Source organism: Ambystoma mexicanum, chromosome 14 (genome assembly GCF_040938575.1).
Source record: "Ambystoma mexicanum isolate Mex_15411 chromosome 14, UKY_AmexF1_1, whole genome shotgun sequence".
Classification (NCBI taxonomy): domain Eukaryota; kingdom Metazoa; phylum Chordata; class Amphibia; order Caudata; family Ambystomatidae; genus Ambystoma; species Ambystoma mexicanum.
In genome coordinates, this window is record NC_090940.1 from 355,681,490 (window position 1) to 355,702,205 (window position 20,716).

Here is a 20,716-nt window from a genome sequence, read left to right on the forward strand (position 1 = left end):
TTTTATTAGTCAGGTTAATGGTTAATATGTTAGCTGTTAATTTTCAAATGTGTCTCTAGCAATATAGGCATTTCAGGTGAAAAATAGTGTGCATATTTTTAAATGAACACGTGTGCTTTTAACTGTAAAAATAGCTTTGCATCTTATATGTTAAAATCGTTTTTTGACTGAATAGTCTGTATTTCCTTGTTAATCTGTTAACCCATATAGCAATGCACCGCACCCTTGTGGTGGTGCTGCAAAAAAAAATGTTACTTGTGCAGTAGTGCTGTAATGCTACTTGTGCAGTAGCGCTGTAATGCTACTTGTGCAGTAACATGCCAAATATCCTTACATATACCCTCCTTTTGTTTTTAGAACTTGGCTATAATCCAAGCCAATCTCTAAAAACAACTTGTTTTTAGAACTTGGCTATAATCCAAGCCAATCTCCAAAAACAACTTGTTCTTTCTTTTTCTCTTAAAATGCATGTGTATTGGGATATCTTTCTCTTCCTGACGTAGTCAGTAAAATCAGTAACATTTTCATTTTTACTGATATCACAATCAACCATCCACCCATGATTAGCACCAGGATAGCCAAACCCACTATTGAGCGTTCCCCCCAGGTTCCCCAATTAAATCTTTCCACTTCTATTATGCCCAGATTACTAATTGTAATATTGTTTTTTCGCAAATTCATTTTCATAACATGTCTTTCTTTGTGATTCAATAAATATTCCACATCTGGATCTATTGGAAAAGTATCCCTTTGAAAAAAATCGATATTTTCCACTTGGCTTTCCCAAACATCATTTGTTACATGGAACAATGTTAATCCCCCAATTGACACAATTGCATCCTTTGGAACCTGTAAATAAAAAACATTATATTTTACCTGTTTAACCACGTATGTTCCATGGTTTAAATGTACTACCGTCATGTTCTTTAAACAGGTACTGACCAACCATTTACCTCTGACCATCTTAGCCTGTGCCATTTCTTCACTCCCCATATTACTAATAATCACTTCACATCCCTCTGATATACTTGGGTCAGATTTCAATCCACAAATAGCATCTGTGGCATCAGGAACAAACGGTTTACCTGGACACATATAATTTTGTTCTTTAAATGTTACACATGTTTCCAGGTTTGGTATTAAATAAACTTCAGGTTCCCATGACTGAAATGCCACCACTTCTGGAGTCTTAATCTTAATGAATTTGTCCTCTTGCCAAAATCCCACGTTGTGTACCCACTTCGTTTGATAAATAAGTTCAGGGGCTACAAATGGGATGCATAGCAAAAATCCGATCTCTAGTCTTTCCAAGTCCACATATAACGGCATTGCATTCCCCATTTCGAATGCAATTCTTATCTGTATAAGGTCAATTTCCCTCCTGGTCAATCTTTCTATCATTTGCCGAATGATATCCTGCGAAACAAAATACAAGGGAATATGTCCTTGAATCAATTGTGAAACTGCAGTTTGAACTTCTCTCATATAATTCGTTAATAGTCTATCAACAGGACTCATTATGTTCAATATTTCATTTAAAGTTCTGTCATGCTTAAGTATTATTTTAGTCGCCCGTTGCATCACATCCGCTTGTTCATTTAGAATGATTGCAGTTTCATTTATGAATCTTACTTGTTCATCCAGTCCCCCTCTAATTCCATCTAATGTCTTTTGTATTATTTCTAGGTCAATACTCAGTTGTTGTGCTTTAGTACTCAGTGTTCCTACCGAAATAGAATTGGCTGTTGATATTGTAGTACCTATTATTGCCCCAATTATAGACATTACCATTGATATCGCGAGCATCACCGCACCTCTCTTTCCTCTCTTCTTCTTAATGTCTGCTGAATTCACGAATGTTTTTTCCAATTGCATTAATATATCTCTTATTGACTGCTTAGCGTCCTCTTTTCTTATTTCCAGCCACTCTTTAGTCTGTTCAATCTTAATTCCGGTATTGTTCAAATGTTTTTCAATCAAAATCTCAGGATTCAATGGTATGTAGATATTTTGGAAAATCATCCTTCTATCACTCATGATGAATCCTGGTGCTTCTTCTACCGCGATACCAGATGCTGGTCCAGGTTCAATGACAACCTGTGCTTCTGAATTCTTGAAGATCCCTCCAAATATCACTATCGTTAAACATGTCATCGGTATCATCTTCAATGCTGATCGCTTTGTAGCCTTGGTCTTCACCCCTCTTTGGGGCTTTCCCGGAATCCGTCCTCGAGGTCTCCAGGACTCCATCGTCTCCCGTGGCCTCTGGTCCCGGAACCTCCGATCAAATAATGTTAATCGTCTAAATCAAAATAGAAAATAAACAGATTAAGTACATAGCACAATACTAACTTCATCCTTTTGCCAAAAATAAAACATGCTTGGTAAAAATACTTCGTTTTTTTTTCTTTTTTCTGAAATTAAACACAAGTTAAAAGAAAACAAACACATATAAAACAACATTCAATATTTAATACACTTTCTCTCTGCACACCAACCACGAGCTTCCGTTATATGTGCATTTATCTATTTATTTATTTATTTATTTATTTATATTATATATTTTCACATATATTACAGTGTTTATGTGCCATCATAACAATCAACTTTTTTTTTTTTTTTAACTTCTTTGTCACTGCCTCCTGAACACACCCATTTATATTCTCAAGGGACTCTATCCGTTTCCACATGCTCAAGCTGCCTGATCTCATGTCTGGGATGGCATGGTTTGATTTGATTTACATGGACAAACTGCTCTATTGCTGTTTCACCTTCATTTTTCAAAATTTTATACACTACAGGAGAGACTTTATCTATAATTCGGAATGGCCCCTGCCAGGCTGTCAGAAATTTAGAATTTTTCTGTTTACTTTTTCCAAAATGAAACTTGTACACCTGATCCCCTACATTGTATTCCTTTACTGATGTCTTTTTGTCATAATATGACTTAGCACTGTCAGCAGCTCTTTCCAGATTTCTCTGCACAAAAGCAAATGCATGTTGCAAATGCCTCCTCAGTTCATCAATATATTCATGAACTGTGGATGCACTCACTAGAGTTTGCTCATGTGTTCTGTATAGTAGGTGTTGTGGTAACACCATTTTCCTACCTGTTAAGACCTCATGGGGGCTAACACCTGTTGCTTTGGCAGGAGTCGCCCTGATTGCCATCAAAACCAATGGTAAACGCAAATCCCAGCTGGAACCTGCTTCTGCCACAAATTTCTTTAAAATGTCCACAACAGACCTATTGCTTCTTTCAACTGTACCTGAAGACGCCGCCCGATATGCGATATGTAGTTTCCTTTTCACACCTAGTATTTGCCATACCTTACTCATTAGATTACTTGTGAAATGACTTCCTCTGTCTGACTCAATTCTTTGTGGCAACCCAAACCTTGAGAACACATGGTTCACCAGCAATGTGGCTGCTGTTTGCGCACTACAATCTGGTGCGGGAATGCACTCAATCCATTTTGACATCAAACATACCACACTCAAAATATAGCGGTGTCCCCTGCTCGACCTTTTTAAAGGACCTACATAGTCTATTTGCAAATCTGACCATGGGAGAGTTAGGCCTCTTTTCATCAATGGTGCTCTATGCATTGGTGAAGCAGGTTTAAATTGGGCGCATACTAGACATCCTCTAGTATATAATTCCACATCTTGGGACATATGTGGCCAGTAAGCATAATCTTTTAGTATTTCTAATGTCTTTTGTGAACCTCTATGGCCTGCAGTTATGGCATCGTGTGCATGGTGTAGCATTAGTCCTCTGAATGAAAGGGGTACTACCCACTGTATTTGCCCTGTTATGGACTCTCTAATCATGAGCCCATCCTGTAATCTAATTCGTGTTTTGTTCTTTAATAACACCCTCAACTCTTCTTTTCCCATACAATCATTTTCTGTTAAAGGATTTTTTTCAGGATCTATCAAATGATTATAATAGATTCCCAAAATTTGATCATTCTTTTGTGCCTCAATCAAATCTTGGTCTGGCGTGTCATGACTCCACTGCACCACCGGTTGATCTACCTCCTTTGGTGCTTTAGAACGTGTGACTGCATCAATTTGTATTTCACCCATTAAATAATCAATAGGTAGCAATTCTCCCATCACAGCCCCAATCTTAGCCAGATGGTCTGCCTTATCATTTCCCTCCTTATCCTCTCCTGGTGTTTTTAAATGCCCACGAATTTTTCTCCAGTATATTGTTAAATTATTTTCTGACACCAATTTGTCTATGGCTTGTATCATTTTTCCATGTTTAAGTGGCTTTTTGTTGTATGTAACCATGCCTCTTGCTTTCCAACCAGGCAAATACTCCACAAAGCTATTCCGTGCATAGTCAGAATCAGTCACCAGGACAATTTCACTGAACTTTTTATCAACTGCAGTAGCAATTGCTTTATAGATGGCTGCCAATTCCGCTACCTGACTGCTCCTATCTCCAATCCTCATCCCTATACTAGGAACGCCTTCACATTTCAACCAGACATTTCCTATTCCTGCCACTAATTGTTTATTACTGTCATTTTCAATGTGAAAAGCACAACCATCCACATATACAGTTGGCAAATCCTTGCATGTTTTTTCATCAAAAGCTTTGTGTGGTGATTGTTCAAACTCCTGCAAACTAGCTTCCACATCCATTTCATTTGTTATTTGTTCAGCTGCACAGTCATGTAAGTCAGCTAACCCTTGAGCAATTGGGCTCTTTTTATTTTGTCCATATCTTACTTCTACGGGAAAACCTTGTAATGCCAGCGTCCATGAAGTGATTCTGGATTGCGCTAGATTGCCTGATCTAATTCTTTTACTCTCTAAAAATTGCAAAGGTTGATGATTTGTTTCAATAATCACCTTTTCTCCCTGAACAATGGGGCGGAAATGTTGTAGCGCCCACACAGTGGTTAATAGGGCCTTTTCGCATTCATTAAATTTCATTTCAACTTGGGAAAATGCCTTACTTGCATATGCAATGGTTTTGTGATTCAAATCGTGTTTTTGTGATAACACTGCTGACATACAATGTTCAGAAAAGCCTATTTCTATAAAGAAATCCCTGTCCTTTATGGGGTATGCTAAACATGGTGCCTTTACAAGACATTCCTTCAATCTAGCCACTGCATCAGACTGCTCTCTTCCCCATTTCCAGGGAGTATTTAGTTTAAGCAGTTTAGTCAATGGTTGAGTGATTTCTGCATAATTCTCAATGAACTTTCTGTTATAGCCTGTCATCCCTAATAAACTTTTTACTCCTTTCACATTTTTAGGATCTTTTAATCTTTGTATGGCCTCTATTTTCTTCCTTTGTGGATTTAGCCCATGTTCAGTCACTTCATGCCCTAGAAAGTTCACTTTTTTCTTGCACCATTGTGCTTTTTGCAAAGATACTTTGGCGCCTGCTTTCTGCAATTGGCCAAGCACATGTCTTATTTCATCAAAATGGCTTTTAAGGTTTTCATTTTTTATCAAGACATCATCCACATAAACTATTGTCCCTCTTTCCGCTGCATCCGGCATGGCCTTTCTCAAAAATATGCCAAATTCACTCCCACTATTGATGTACCCGAACGGAGCTCTAAGCCAGGCATATTGAGTCCTGTCAAATGTAAAGGAAAATAGGTGTTGTATCTCCTCTGCCAATGGCACACACCAATATCCAGATGTGAGATCTAACGTGGTAAATACATTTGAACCATGTATCTGAGCTAGGCCCTGATCAATGAATGGTAGTGGCCATCTAGATACTGGTACTCTTTTATTTAACTCTCTTAAGTCTGCACACAGCCGCCATTGACCATTTGGCTTTAACACACCTAAAATAGGCGTATTGGATGTGCTATGAATGGGCCTAATTATTCCCCGTGATTCCAAATTTTTAATAATCTCTGCCAATGATTCTAAACATGCCAGCGGTAGTCTATACTGGCGTACAAACACTGGATTTCTGCTATAACCTTCTGGTAGTGTGGCCACATGTAAATCAGTTAAACCACAATCATAAGCATCTTTTGCAAATACATCCTTAAACTCCATAAATATTTCCCTCAGATTGCGTCGATCCTCATCGCTGTTACATGCATCCGCTAAGGAGATCTGCTCTTCTACCATTCTGGAAAATTCTGGAAACTCTTCTGGTAAAGGAATCTCAGCGCTTTCCTCTAACTGTGTGGCTGTGTCTTTTTGTAGAGCTGCCACTTTCAAATATTTTGGCAGATCAGCTTCCACTTCAATGGGCTGATTTCCTGTTTCATTTTCATTTAAATTAAATATTATGCAATCCTCTTGATGGCAGCACACTGTCTCATTTGCATCATAAGGATACACAGAATGAATTTTAAATATTCCTTTGGGCTGAGAGTCCAGGTGTTCTGGTAACTCGCCCCTGGCATCTACATATTTTTCAGGAATATTCCCAATCACCATGTTATTTAAATCTGCCGTATAATGTGATTTTTGTATGGCCATTCCTAATGGGGAGTTTTCCTCTAAATGAACGTCCTGACAACCTTTATTATTTACCATGATTTTTACAGATCCCTCACCAATGTCTACCAATGGAATGTATTCATAATCCAGGCCTTGCTGTTTTATGGATTCATTCAGGCATACAAATGCATCAGAGCCTTTCATCTGCTGTCCATTTTTGCATTTCAGTGTTATTGCAAACTGTTTTGTAAATGCAGGAACAATAGTATTTTTCCTCATCTGTAATTCGACTGCATAAGGAACTAGTTGTGCACAATGATAAGCCCTTCTTTTGTCTTCAAATTCAGGCGCCGGCCCACCTAGGCGTGACCATATTTTTTGATTAAGGAAATCTAACACCATACACATTCTGTGCATGATGTCATTGCCCATGTAAAATTCATTTTGTGCTCCACTCACTATCCATACATTATGGTAAATTGCTTTCTGCCCAATGCTAATTTTAAGCATGCATCTGCCTGTAATTCGGTTTTCAAAGTCTGGACTGTCCAACCCAGAAACATATTGGTTTTTAATCCTAAATTTCGGGATTTCTTCCCTCTCCATAATTTTTTGCAACAATTTCTCATTAATGAAACTCCTTTCATGTTCAAGCGCTAAAGTGGCTTTTATTGTTTTAAGATAATCATTTATACCAGCGTGAACCCATGGTTGCTCATCTTCCATGTGTATCTCTGCCAGAGTGGTAATGTGTTTTTCTGAATCTGTTTTAGGAACAATATTCTGTTTGCATGTATTCTCTTTTAAATAGAAACGTAATGTGTGTTCGTCTATGGCAGTCTGCCAATCTTTCCTTGGGTCCAAGTATATTTGTACAGGTAGTTTTTCATTGTCGCTCTGATCTTTGTCTTGACACCTTAATATAACAGTGACACTAGGTATGCAGCTATTCTGGAGATATACCTCCACAGCATCATTTGTTTTGGCAACGGTGTGACATTCTTTTATATTGCTGTTTTGTGATTTTAGTTTCTTAGGCCTCAATGGTTTTTTGGTTAAGGACCACAGCACTCCATTCACCCCATCTATGAGAGGAGACAATCTTTTCAGGCAATCTGTCCCCATCAGAAATGGAATTTCACAAATAGATGTGATCAATACCTCTTGTTTCATTCTGTGCTTTCCTATTTTTATGTCAACCTCAGTTACACCTATGATGGGCACCTCCTCCCCATTAAAGTTATGCACTGGGCCTTGATTTGCCTTCACTGTGATCTGACTCTGTGGAGGCCTCCCTTCATTGATACTCTTTACCAGCTCCTTGGACATAATTGTGGCCTGTGCGCCAGTGTCAATCATAGCAAAGGTGTGGCATTTTTCTTCTACAGTGATGGGTGCATAATATCTGTCCTCAACTTCCTCTAATACACATAAGAAATGTGAATTCTTACTGATTTCAGGGCTCACCTTTCTCAGGTCTTTTTCACTTTTGGCTAAGCACATTGGTAAATGAAAAGACATTTTTCCCTCCTTTTTACCCATTTCTGTGCGAGATATTTTATTCATTTCTCCATGTTCAGAGGTTTTTTGGAGTGTGGCCACCGTTCGCCCATCCATCTGGGTAACATCAGAGACCACATTACAACCTTCCAACTGAACATGTGTCACAACATCATTCAGCAATTTGTCATTTTTTAATTCTGTGCATTTGTGATCATTTAGTGTAATACCAGCCCTTTCAGCCTCTTCAAAAATATGTGGCTCAAAGAATTTTTCAGGTGATTGACTTGTACCCTCCTTGTGAGTATTTCCTTTTTCTGTCTGTGTTTGGTAATTGTTTTGCTTGCCCAGGGAAGGAGCTATGGCATCCCCACTTACTCCCTGTTCACTGGTATTCCCCATGCATGAGTCATTTTTCTTAAATCTGTCCCTTTGTTCTTTTGGAATTCCTAATGTTTCTTTTTCATTTGTGCAAATCTTTACTGTTTTATTTAGCTCTAAGTTAAACCGTACCTCTTTTTTAGAAGTATTTGCACTTTCTGTCACAATTTCATTTACTGGTACTTTCATTTTTAATCCATTAGACATCTCAGAGTCGTTATGCAAAATTATATCAGAGCAATCTGTCATTTTGGCACTGCAGTTATCATGAGTACTTAGTCACTTTTCGGAAGCCCCCCGGTCATTGCTATGGCCATCAGCCCCCTCTTTGGAAGGTTGTTTTTGCGCTGTATAGAGCTTTCCTATTTGCTCAGCTAACATTTTCACTTGGGCCTCAAGGCATTGGAACCTTTCCACCTCTCTAGGATCCTCTTTCTGTGGCCTAGGTCGATATTGGTTGTTTTCCCCCTGATTGGATCTATTCTGATACCTCTCAGGTGATTGATACCGGTTGGGATGGTTTCTGAACTCTTGATTCATTTGTGGAGGGGAGCGGGTTGCACCCATCCTTTGATTATAGTCCCCTGGTGGGGAATCATTGTACTGGCGTGGACTGTAGTTCACGTTTTGCTTCATGTCCTGTCTCTCAGATTGTGGGTACTGGCCCCTATATTGATTTCCATTATCAGTAAATCGATCCACATATCGGGGCCTATCCTGATTACCATATATCATGGTGCTGGGATCAAATCTGCTCTGTGTCCCCAATGACTGGTAGGGACCATCATTTCTTTGATCTTGATTTTGTCTCTGGTTATTGTTCATACCTGCCATATCAGACCGGTATCTTACCCGGGGTCTATCTCCTAAATATCTAGGGCTGATGTAGCTCTCTCTATTACTAGGATCATGTGATTGGAATATTGGTGCAGTAAATGGCGATCTTTGTTGATTACCCCTTTGTTCAGGTGTCACATTATTTTTACCTTGGCTTTGAGCAGACTCAAGGGACATTTTGGCTGACCTGATTTCCATTACTGTGGCTGAGGGTTCTTTAGATTTAGGCCTAGTATCTTTCATTTTATCACTTTCTCTACCCTGACAATAGAGTACCTCATATAGCTTGGTGCTTTGATGTACAATCCATTCAAGGGACTTGTCACGGTCAAATTCACGGACCAATTGGGATATGATGTCTTTCTGTAGCCCATAGAAGTATGCGGTTTTAAACTCATTGGAATTTGAGTCAAAAGATACATCAAAGCGAGAGAATGCTCTTTTTAAGTCTTGTAAAAATTGGCGAGGTGATGTATTAGGTCCAGCAGTAATAGTGTACGCAACTTTCTTTGCCTCCTGCAATGACTGAAAAGGAGAAAAATGGCGCCTAATTTCTTTTTCAAACTCCAGCCATGTCATATTCTGCTGTTCATTTAATCCCCTTATGATGCTGGCCGTCGGGGCATCTAAAGTTAAATGAAAATATTGTCTGTACTGTTCCTTAGGTATCTGGAGCGCTTTAAAAATGTCATGCACCGCTTCTAAGTGATCCTCAATGCAGCATTCACCTCCCTTTTTAAATGGTTTGATCAGGGCTTTAATGGATTTCATTATTTTTATGGGGCTACTTGTTGCAATGCATGGAATTGCACTATTTTGTGATTCAATCCTGTTTTCAGGTGTATGAGATTGGTGGCTGCCCCCAATGGGAGTATCAAATCCCCCAAGGGCGCTGCAACCAAGTTCAGTCACCGGCCCTGTCACTGGGGCACTAGCTCTTTGGGCAGAGCTAGAATTCACCTCCACTCCATTGAATGTGGTACCCTGCCGCCTCTCCTGGGACCTGGGAATGCACATTTGCTGTTCTAAGTCCTTACACTTTTTAAGGAGTCTGTTGGCTTCATCATGCAAATAATTATTTTCATCACTCATTTTATTAATTGCCTCCTGCATATCGCACATTTGCATTTGGCACTCATTGAACTCTTTATTTCTCTTGTCTCTTTCTTGAATCATTTTAATCATTTCTTGTTCTACACTCTGGAGATCACCTTCTTTTTCGCAATGTTCTTTTTGTAAAATCTGCATTTCTGAAACAACCTCATCTTTATCCTGCCTAATGTGATCCACTAAGGCTTTTAAGTGTGTCAATTCTTGCTCACTATCTTCAAATTGTTTCTTGCTTTTGGATAACTGAGTATCAAAGTCTCTGCATTTTAATTGCATGTCTTTTTGGCATACATCCAATTCTGCTCTCAACATTTCCTGATTTTTACTTGCCCCATCTAATTCAGTCTTTAACCTGTTAATTAGCTGAGTATCATTCTCTTGCATTCGCAGTGACTTGTTTAAAATAAACCATATTTTGCCGCATAGCCGTATTAAACAGTCTTTCTCTGCACTTTTATCGGCTGCATTCAATAATCTTGTAAGGCAGACCTGAATTATGCTGCCTTCTGCAAAAATATTGTCTAGTTTTTCTTTCTGCACCTCACCCTGAATGCGGTTACTCCATTCTAAGGTACTGTTCGAAGACCAATTCCCATGTGCAAATAACTTTGCCTCTAAATATTGCACTAGATCTGAGAATGTGGTTTCCCTTTGTGACATTCTGAAATTCGTTTTTAGTGGCACACTGCTATTATAAAATGGGTTCCCTTTAATGTGCAAATGGCAGTGTGAGACACGCTTGCCACGCCCAGTAGGTACTCTATGATCACTTTCCCGGCCAACGCACCATAAATATGTAGGGTATTTTGTGGAGATTTGGGGCCTGACGGTATTTTATTACCGCTGAGAAATAACTTAGCAATAATCACTCTTTGTATTCAGATTTGGCCATGTGCAACAATAATACAATGGACATGCATTATTTCAGCACCCAGACCTGCATATTTGGTATACGTGGTTGGTGGTATTTTGGTGAGCATAATTCCCTTGTTTTATTTGTGGCCCCAATGTCCAGAATCCCTTATCTTCGCTTAGATTTTTCGTGTGATCACTAGAGAGACCTCAGACCTGCATTCTAGGGAAACCACAATTTCCAGGGATAGTGTTGGTGCGCCACCATGGGCAAACTCACTGACTTATTTACGACAGAGAGCTATATGTGGTAGTCTTGTGGTAATTTCCACTACCTTATATACGGTAGGGAGCTATGTTCAGAGAGTCTCTCTTCCCGTTGGCTCATGTACCTCCAACAAGTTATACTACAGTCACTCACAATTATTCATACTGATTCTGACATACACACATCTGTCTTAAAATGACCATTGCACTGTTTAAAAATCTCCCCACATCATTGGCATTGTAATGGTAAATAGAAAATAAACCACCCGTCTGTTTTCAAATATTTTCTGTATTATAAAATTTGCATTTAGACATAATCTCATTCTTTACAGCAATAAAAGGGAACAATCAAAGCATTTTCAATGACACACTGCAATTATAGTGGCGGAGAACAGAACTTAAATTGCAACATTAGCACTTGATTAAGACACGCACGGGACTTTCATTTTTCTACACTGACTGCATACTTTCGTGCACACACACAGCTCCCCCAGTTAGGTAATTACCTTATCTGTTTAGAGGATTCTCTCTGTGAATGTGGCTCTCTTGGCTTAACTCCAACGAAAAGGGACGCTTGCCTTCTCAAGCCGGGGTCATTGCCTGGAATTCTCAGCTTTTTCAGATAGGACAGCCTCTGCCAGTGGAAATGTAATTCTTTCAGCTTTCCCCAGTCTCGACTGCAGCAGGACACCCCCACAGCCAGGTCTTCTCCCCAGTAGTGCAGAAAGATGTCTGCCTGTCTTTTTCCCTGCTACTGCCCACTAAAACTTTCCTCTCAGCCCTCTTTATGACGTGTTCCAATGAAATCCATCATCTCTCATCCTCCTACTTTTAAACAATAGCTTCGCTTATACATTTGCAATTGTTGCAAATCTGACTTCCTTCCTCCTGCAGTTACTGTGCACAACAACACGGATAATCATGCAGAGAAGAGAGGAAAAATCTGCACACTCATTTAACTGGTTTTCAAAATATGCCTAATTCTGCAGTAGAGAACACATTTTATTAGTGAGTTATAATAAAATAAGGTTTTATTAGTCAGGTTAATGGTTAATATGTTAGCTGTTAATTTTCAAATGTGTCTCTAGCAATATAGGCATTTCAGGTGAAAAATAGTGTGCATATTTTTAAATGAACACGTGTGCTTTTAACTGTAAAAATAGCTTTGCATCTTATATGTTAAAATCGTTTTTTGACTGAATAGTCTGTATTTCCTTGTTAATCTGTTAACCCATATAGCAATGCACCGCACCCTTGTGGTGGTGCTGCAAAAAAAAATGTTACTTGTGCAGTAGTGCTGTAATGCTACTTGTGCAGTAGCGCTGTAATGCTACTTGTGCAGTAACATGCCAAATATCCTTACAGATTACAGGATGGACTCATGATTAGAGAGTCCATAACAGGACAAATACAGTGGGTAGTACCCCTTTCATTCAGAGGACTAATGCTACACCATGCACATGATGCCATAACTGCAGGCCATAGAGGTTCACAAAAAACATTAGAAATACTAAAAGATTATGCTTACTGGCCACATATGTCCCAAGATGTGGAATTATATACTAGAGGATGTCTAGTATGTACCCAATTTAAACCTGCTTCACCAATGCATAGAGCACCATTGATGAAAAGAGGCCTAACTCTCCCATGGTCAGAGTTGCAAATAGACTATGTAGGTCCTTTAAAAAGGTCGAGCAGGGGACACCGTTATATTTTGAGTGTGGTATGTTTGATGTCGAAGTGGATTGAATGCATTCCTGCACCAGATTGTAGTGCGCAAACAGCAGCCACATTGCTGGTGAACCATGTGTTCTCAAGGTTTGGGTTGCCACAAAGAATTGAGTCAGACAGAGGAAGTCATTTCACAAGTACTCTAATGAGTAAGGTATGGCAAATACTAGGTGTGAAAAGGAAACTACATATCGCATATCGGGCGGCGTCTTCAGGTACAGTTGAAAGAAGCAATAGGTCTGTTGTGGATATTTTAAAGAAATTTGTGGCAGAAGCAGGTTCCAGCTGGGATTTACGTTTACCATTGGTTTTGATGGCAATCAGGTCGACTCCTGCCAAAGCAACAGGTGTTAGCCTGCATGAGGTCTTGACAGGTAGGAAAATGGTGTTACCACAACACCTACTATACAGAACACATGAGCAAACCCTTGTGAGTGCATCCACAGTTCATGAATATATTGATGAACTGAGGAGGCATTTGCAACATGCATTTGCTTTTGTGCAGAGAAATCTGGAAAGAGCTGCTGACAGTGCAAAATCTTATTTTGATAAAAAGACATCAGTAAAGGAATACAGTGTAGGGGATCAGGTGTACAAGTTTCATTTTGGAAAAAGTAAACAGAAAAATACTAAATTTCTAGCAGCCTGGCAGGGGCCATTTCGAATTATAGATAAGGTCTCTCCTGTGGTTTATAAAATTTTGAAAAACGAAGGTGAGACGGCGATAGAGCAGTTTGTCCATGTAAATCAAATCAAACCATGCCATCCCAGACATGAGATCAGGCAGCTTGAGCATGTAGAAACAGAAAAAGTCCCTTGAACACAAAAAGAGAAAATAAATGGGTACAATCAGGAGGCAGTGACAAAGGAGTTAAAAAGTTGATTGTTATGATGGCACATAAACACTGTAGTATATGTAAAAATATATAATATAAAATAAATAAATAAATAAATAAATAAATAAATGCACATATAACGGAAGCTCATGGTTGGTGTGCAGAGAGAAAATGTGTTAAATATTGAATACTGTTTTATATCTGCTTGTTTGTTTTTAACTTGTTTTTAATTTCAAAAAAAAAAAAATAGAAAAAAAAAATGAAATATTTTTACCAAGCATGTTTTATTTTTGGCAAAAGGGTGAAGTTAACATTGTGCTATGTACTTAATTTGTTTATTTTTTATTTTGATTTAGAAAATTAACATTATTTGGTCGGAGGTTCCGGGATCAGAGCCCACGGGAGACGATGGAGTCCTGGAGCCCATGTGGACGGATTCCGAGAAAGCCCCAAAGAGGGGTGAAGACCAAGGCTGCAAAGCGATCAGCATTGAAGATGATACCGATGATATGGTTAATGATGATGATATTTGGAGGGATCTTCAAGAATTCAGAAGCACAGGTTGTCATTGAACCTGGACCAGCATCTGGTATTGCGGTGGAAGAGGCACCAGGATTCATCATGAGTGATAGAAGGATGATTTTCCAAAATATATACATACCATTAAATCCTGAGATTTTGATTGAAAAACACTTGAACAATACCGGAATTAAGATTGAACAGACTAAAGAGTGGCTGGAAATAAGAAAAGAGGACACTAAGCAGTCAATAAGAGATATATTAATGCAATTGGAAAAAACATTCGTGAATTCAGCAGACATTAAGAAGAAGAGAGGAAAGAGAGGTGCGGTGATGCTCGCGATATCAATGGTAATGTCTATAGTTGGAGCAATAATAGGTACCACAATATCAACAGCCAATTCTATTTCGGTAGGAACACTGAGTACTAAAGCACAACAACTGAGTATTGACCTAGAAATAATACAAAAAACATTAGATGGAATTAGAGGGGGACTGGATGAACAAGTAAGATTCATAAATGAAACTGCAATCATTCTAAATGAACAAGCGGATGTAATGCAACGGGCGACTAAAATAATACTTAAGCATGACAGAACTTTAAATGAAATATTGAACATAATGAGTCCTGTTGATAGACTATTGACGAATTATATGAGAGAAGTTCAAACTGCAGTTTCACAATTGATTCAAGGACATATTCCATTGTATTTTGTTTCGCAGGATATCATTCGTCAAATGATAGAAAGATTGACCAGGAGGGAAATTGACATAATACAGGTAAAAATTGCATTCGAAATGGGGAATGCAATGCCGTTATATGTGGACTTGGAAAGACTAGAGATCGGATTTTTGCTATGCATCCCATATGTAGCCCCTGAACTTATTTATCAAACGAAGTGGGTACACAACGTGGGATTTTGGCAAGAGGACAAATTCATTAAGATTACGACTCCAGAAGTGGTGGCATTTCAGTCATGGGAACCTGAAGTTTATTTAATACCAAACCTGGAAACATGTGTAACATTTAAAGAACAAAATTATATGTGTCCAGGTAAACCGTTTGTTCCTGATGCCACAGATGCTATTTGTGGTTTGAAATCTGACTCAAGTATATCAGAGGGATGTGAAGTGATTATTAGTAATATGGGGAGTGAAGAAATGGCACAGGCTAAGATGGTCAGAGGTAAATGGTTGGTCAGCACCTGCTTAAAGAACATGACGGTAGTACATTTAAACCATGGAACATACGTGGTTAAAAAGGTGAAATATAATGTTTTTTATTTACAGGTTCCAAAGGATGCAATTGTGTCAATTGGGGGATTAACATTGTTTCATGTAACAAATGATGTTTGGGAAAGCCAAGTGGAAAATATCGATTTTTTTCAAAGGGATACTTTTCCAATAGATCCGGATGTGGAATATTTATTGAATCACAAAGAAAGACATGTTATAAAAATGAATTTGAGAAAAAACAATATTACAATTAGTAATCTGGGCATAATAGAAGTGGAAAGATTTAATTGGGGAACCTGGGGGGAACGCTCAATAGTGGGTTTGGCTATCCTGGTGCTAATCATGGGTGGATGGTTGATTGTGCTATTAGTAAAAATGAAAATGTTACTGATTTTACTAGCTACATCAGGAAGAGAAAGATATCCCAATACATATGCATTTTAAAAGAAAAAAGAAAGAACAAGTTGTTTTTAGGAATTGGCTTGGATTGTAGCCAAGTTCTAAAAACAAAAGGAGGGTATGTAAGGATATTTGGCGTGTTACAGCACAGAGTACAGCACTACTGCACAGGTAGCAATTTTTTTTATGCAGCACCACCACAAGGGTGCGGTGCGTTGCTATATGTTTTACCAGATTAACAAGGAAAGACAGGCTATTCAGTCAAAAACGATTTTAACATATAAGATGCAAATCTATTTTTACAGTTAAAAGCACACGTGCACATTCAAAAATGCACACTATTTTTTCACCTGAAATGCCTATGGTGCGAGAGACACATTTGAAAATTAATAACTTAATAACTAACATTACTCATAACTAACCTGACTAATGAAACTGAAGTTAACATAATCCACTAATAAAAATGTGTCTCCACTGCAGAATTAGGCCTATTCTGAAAGTGAACTTTTAAACGCACATCCATTTTTTTTTTTTTTTCGTTTTCTCTGCTGCCCTGTCCACATAACTACAGGAAGCAAAAGGGCTCGAAAAAACAGGAAATCAGTTGGTTACAAAGTATTACTATAAAAATGAGCCATTGTGTAGAGAAGGATGAGATGGCATGATTGATTCTGATTGGAGCAGCGTCATAGCAAGTATCATGCTAGAGGGAGTGATCAGAGTTTTGCTGGGGGGAGTTTGAGGAGGAAGGAGGACAGTGGAGATTTGGAGAGCTAGGAGAAGGACCTGTTTTTTTCCCGGTTGGAGCATTTCTGCTGAAAAAGCTGAGAGTTCCAGGCAATGACCCCGGTTTGAGAAGGAAAGGTGCTCCTTTTCACTGGGGTTAATCTTCAAGGGAGCCACATTCAGAAAGAGAACAGCTGAAGAAAACTCGGGCTGAACAGATAAGGTAATTACATAAGTGTGGGAGCTGAGTGTGTACGAGAATATTCAGTCAGAGTAGGAAGGGAGATTCCGGTGCCTTAATCACATGTTAATGTTGCAAATTGGGTTCTGTTCTCCGCCACTCTTTTTTCAGTGTATCACAGACAATGCTGTTACTGTGCTATTTTATTTATTTCTGTAAAGAGTGAGATCGTGTTTAAATGCAACTTTTATAATACAGAAAAATATTTGAAAGCAGACGGGTGGTGTGTCCTATATTTACCAATACAGTGCTGATGATGAGGGGAGATTTTAAACAATGCAATTGTCATTTTAAGACAGATGTGTGCATGATCATATTCAGTATGGACAGTTGAGAGTGATTGTTTGTAGCATAGCTCGTTGGAGGTACATGAGCCAACGGGAAGAGGGACTCTCTGAACATAGTTCCCTACCATATATAAGGTAGTGGAAATTACCACAAAATTACCACATATAGCTCTCTGTCGTAAATAAGTCAGTGAGATCGCCCATGGTGGCACACTAACACTGAAAATGTGGTATTCCTAAAATGTAGGTCTGAGGTCTCTCTAGTGATTACACAAAAAATGTAAGCAAAGATAAGGGATTCTGGACATTGGGGCCACAAATAAAACAAGGGAATTATGCTCACCAAAATACCACCAACCACGCATACCAACCACGCATACCAAATATGCATGTCTGGGTGCTGAAATAATGCATGTCCATTGTATTATTGTTGCACATGGCCCAATCTGAATACAAGGAGTGATTATTGCTAAGTTATTTTTCGGCGGTAATAAAATACCGTCAGGCCCCAAATCTCCACAAAATACCCTACAACACCAAAATACTTGGCTCTAGCACCTCACATGGCAAAACCATCAAATGTTTGCAGTCAAAGCTAGCCTTCAAAGAGAAGACTCACAAGCAGTCCATCTCCTGCCATGACCCGACCATCTGGAGTTTAATCCTGGTAGAGATTCAAAATGCCCCCACCATCCTCCAGTTCTGCAAAACACTAAAAATGTGGCTCTTTCAATGATACCTGCTGGATAAGAAAAAAAGTCTTCTCTCCCTCCACCAACAGAACTGTGCTACTGCATAAAATGCCAAGGCCAATTCTGGGCTGCTGCGGTTGTAATGAAAAACACTGCTGTTGAGCTAGGTTTGCGCTATAAGCAATAAAATAAACACCAGGGCAGGACCTAATTTATATACAGTCCAATCCCCCTAATTCACTTACATTCCTTAAATTAGGGGGCATGCAGAGGAAGCCATGGACAAAATGTGGAATTATCACAGAAGCACATAAGCATCTGCAAAGGAGAGGAATGCTTCATTTTCATCGCTCTCTAATACTAATATTACCAGAAGGAGTTATGGCATTGAAAACCGCAACTTAAAGTGAATTGTAAAGAGACTCCTAATAGAAAAGAAGATACAGAACATACTGGTTATTAAAGCAGCCACTCAGGCAGGGTCACACTGGAACAAGAAACAGGCACGGACACACAAAAAAAGTGGCCCACCCATCGCCTCAAAAAGTGGCCTACCCCTCGCCTCACGACCCTATACCTCTGATGACATCACCGGAAGTGATGTCATTTGATCCCACCACAAACTAACATCCTGGAAAGTGATGAAACACGACCTTTCACCCCTTGACAAAACAGAAAGTAGCATTGTTCCTAAGTACACTACGAGAAATTTGGTTATGATTTCACTAATGTTTTATTCATTTCATACGAGAATGGATTACCACATGTGTCATTAATATCTGTGTGTATAGATCCATATTGTCAAATTACTGTGAATGCAAGCAGACGTCCAAGGCCAAATGATATTATGTTATTGTATAGCACTTACGCTTAAGCTCTTTTATAGAACAAATATGAATACAATGTCACCCAACCTGTGTTGGTACTCATTTATCGACCTAAGAAGGATGAAAGGCTGAGATGGCCTATCTGGGATTCGAACCTGCAGATCACACACACATCACAGCATTGAGCACTCAACCCAGTGAGCTATCATATCGGCTATAGTAAACTAAGCAATTATTCTGTAGTGGATACCATTAAACTGGTAACTGAGATTTAACAGCAGACCAGTTAAGTTAATCTGCAGGTCTGGTGCAAAATTGTCCGCATGTCAAGCCTGCATGCATCTACTTTCAGGCTTCAGAGGTTGGCAAAATCGGGAAAGCAGCGCACTCACCGGACATCCCATACTCTGAGCAATCGTTACCTCATACATGCAAACAAACATCCTGAACAGCATGCCAGAGAGATGGGAAAGATTGACACATTACCACAAAGCATTCATTGCGGCACAACAAAGTCAATGGCCACTTGATGTGCTATGGTCAAATATTTCTACACTGTAAAGAAGCTTTAAGGCACACCGACTTTGTCAAGTGACAGAGGACACCGAGATGGAATGTCTTGTGATGATAGTAACAGAGACAACGGCAAAAAAAAACAACAGCACAGCCACTCCTGTGCCCCCTGGAGTGGCAGCACAGGGACAGCCGCTGGCCCGGCAGTGGCCCCGGCCCCTCAATTGTGCAGCATGTGAATGATGAATGCATCATAATTTATGATGCACATATCATGCATGCAAATCAATCATCAACGCAAGGTAACACATGTTGCAATTTTTTTGTTATTATTATTATTATTATTTTTGCTGGCCTAGTAGTGCGCAGCAACCAGCCACCAGGGAAGATTTCCAGAAAAAGTGTGAAATTTATGTTCGAGAGATGACCATTAAAATAATTATAAGTTATTTATTCATTTATTTATTATGTTTTAGTTCAATTCAGAACTTTTCATAAAATACATTAACATTAATTTCCATGCACAATACGTATACATAATCACAGTATAATACATAGATATATAACACTGTTTAATTTTTCATCTTATTAATTTGTTCTTGCAGGCCTGTGCTGCTGAAAATCAATGGCCACCCACTGTCTCCATCTATGCAGGTTTTGTTATCTTATCTCTACTCTGTGCCCCCGACAGAAACATTTTCACCTGTATATAACACATCCAGCCTGGTTCTGCTATAGGATCGATCCTAAGCTGTTCTTTTGTGCATTTTGCCAGCGTCTGTGTTTGCCACATTGTGCACATGTTTTTACTGCAAACTACCATCATCATGTTTTGCCAGGCCCTGATTATGCCCATGCACCTGTAGTGCTTGAGCCAATTTCTATAGCAATTTTTGTTTTTTTTTTATTCTTTCAGGGTGATTTCCATCGGTGTGTCTATGATTTTAATTTGACACAATTGTTTTCTTAAATATGCTTTGGGTCTCCTAATTGCAGGGTCAAAGCTGTGGGCTTTTGAGTTACTGGAGCAGCCATTCAGCTGTCTCATGACCACTCCCACTGCGGAAGTCATCCCAAAGATCCAATCTTCTATATTATTGGCAGAAGCACAACACAATTAATACGAGGCTGCACTAACTTCCCCTCTCAGGGCCAGACAGAGACTTTGGATGTTTGGCTAGGACCAACTAATATGCTTGCCTCCACGTTTCACTTCCACCTCCCACAGGCTTTGTGTGTTTCTGTCATCGTGAGTCCCCCCAGCTCCAAACTCAACAGGTCATGCTCAATGCAGAGGCCATGGACTACTGTTAAATCAAGT

At 39.1% G+C, this 20,716-nt stretch overlaps 1 protein-coding gene across 1 annotated transcript; it reads right to left on the minus strand.

Annotated features, from left to right (window-relative positions):
• Window positions 1-284: 284 nt before the first annotated feature.
• Window positions 285-12,124, minus strand: LOC138526788 (uncharacterized). The gene is made up of 2 exons (XM_069637477.1): window positions 11,895-12,124; window positions 285-2,302 (listed from the first exon to the last, which is right to left on the minus strand). The coding sequence occupies exon 2, from the start codon at window positions 2,248-2,250 to the stop codon at window positions 460-462; it is 1,791 nt and encodes a 596-aa protein (XP_069493578.1). The 5' UTR covers window positions 2,251-2,302; window positions 11,895-12,124; the 3' UTR covers window positions 285-459.
• Between the last annotated feature and the right edge of the window lie 8,592 nt (window positions 12,125-20,716).

Excerpts from the sequence above, each read along its gene's own strand:
- LOC138526788 (XM_069637477.1), bottom strand. The coding sequence starts at position 2,250 with ATGGAGTCCTGGAGACCTCGAGGACGGATTCCGGGAAAGCCCCAAAGA.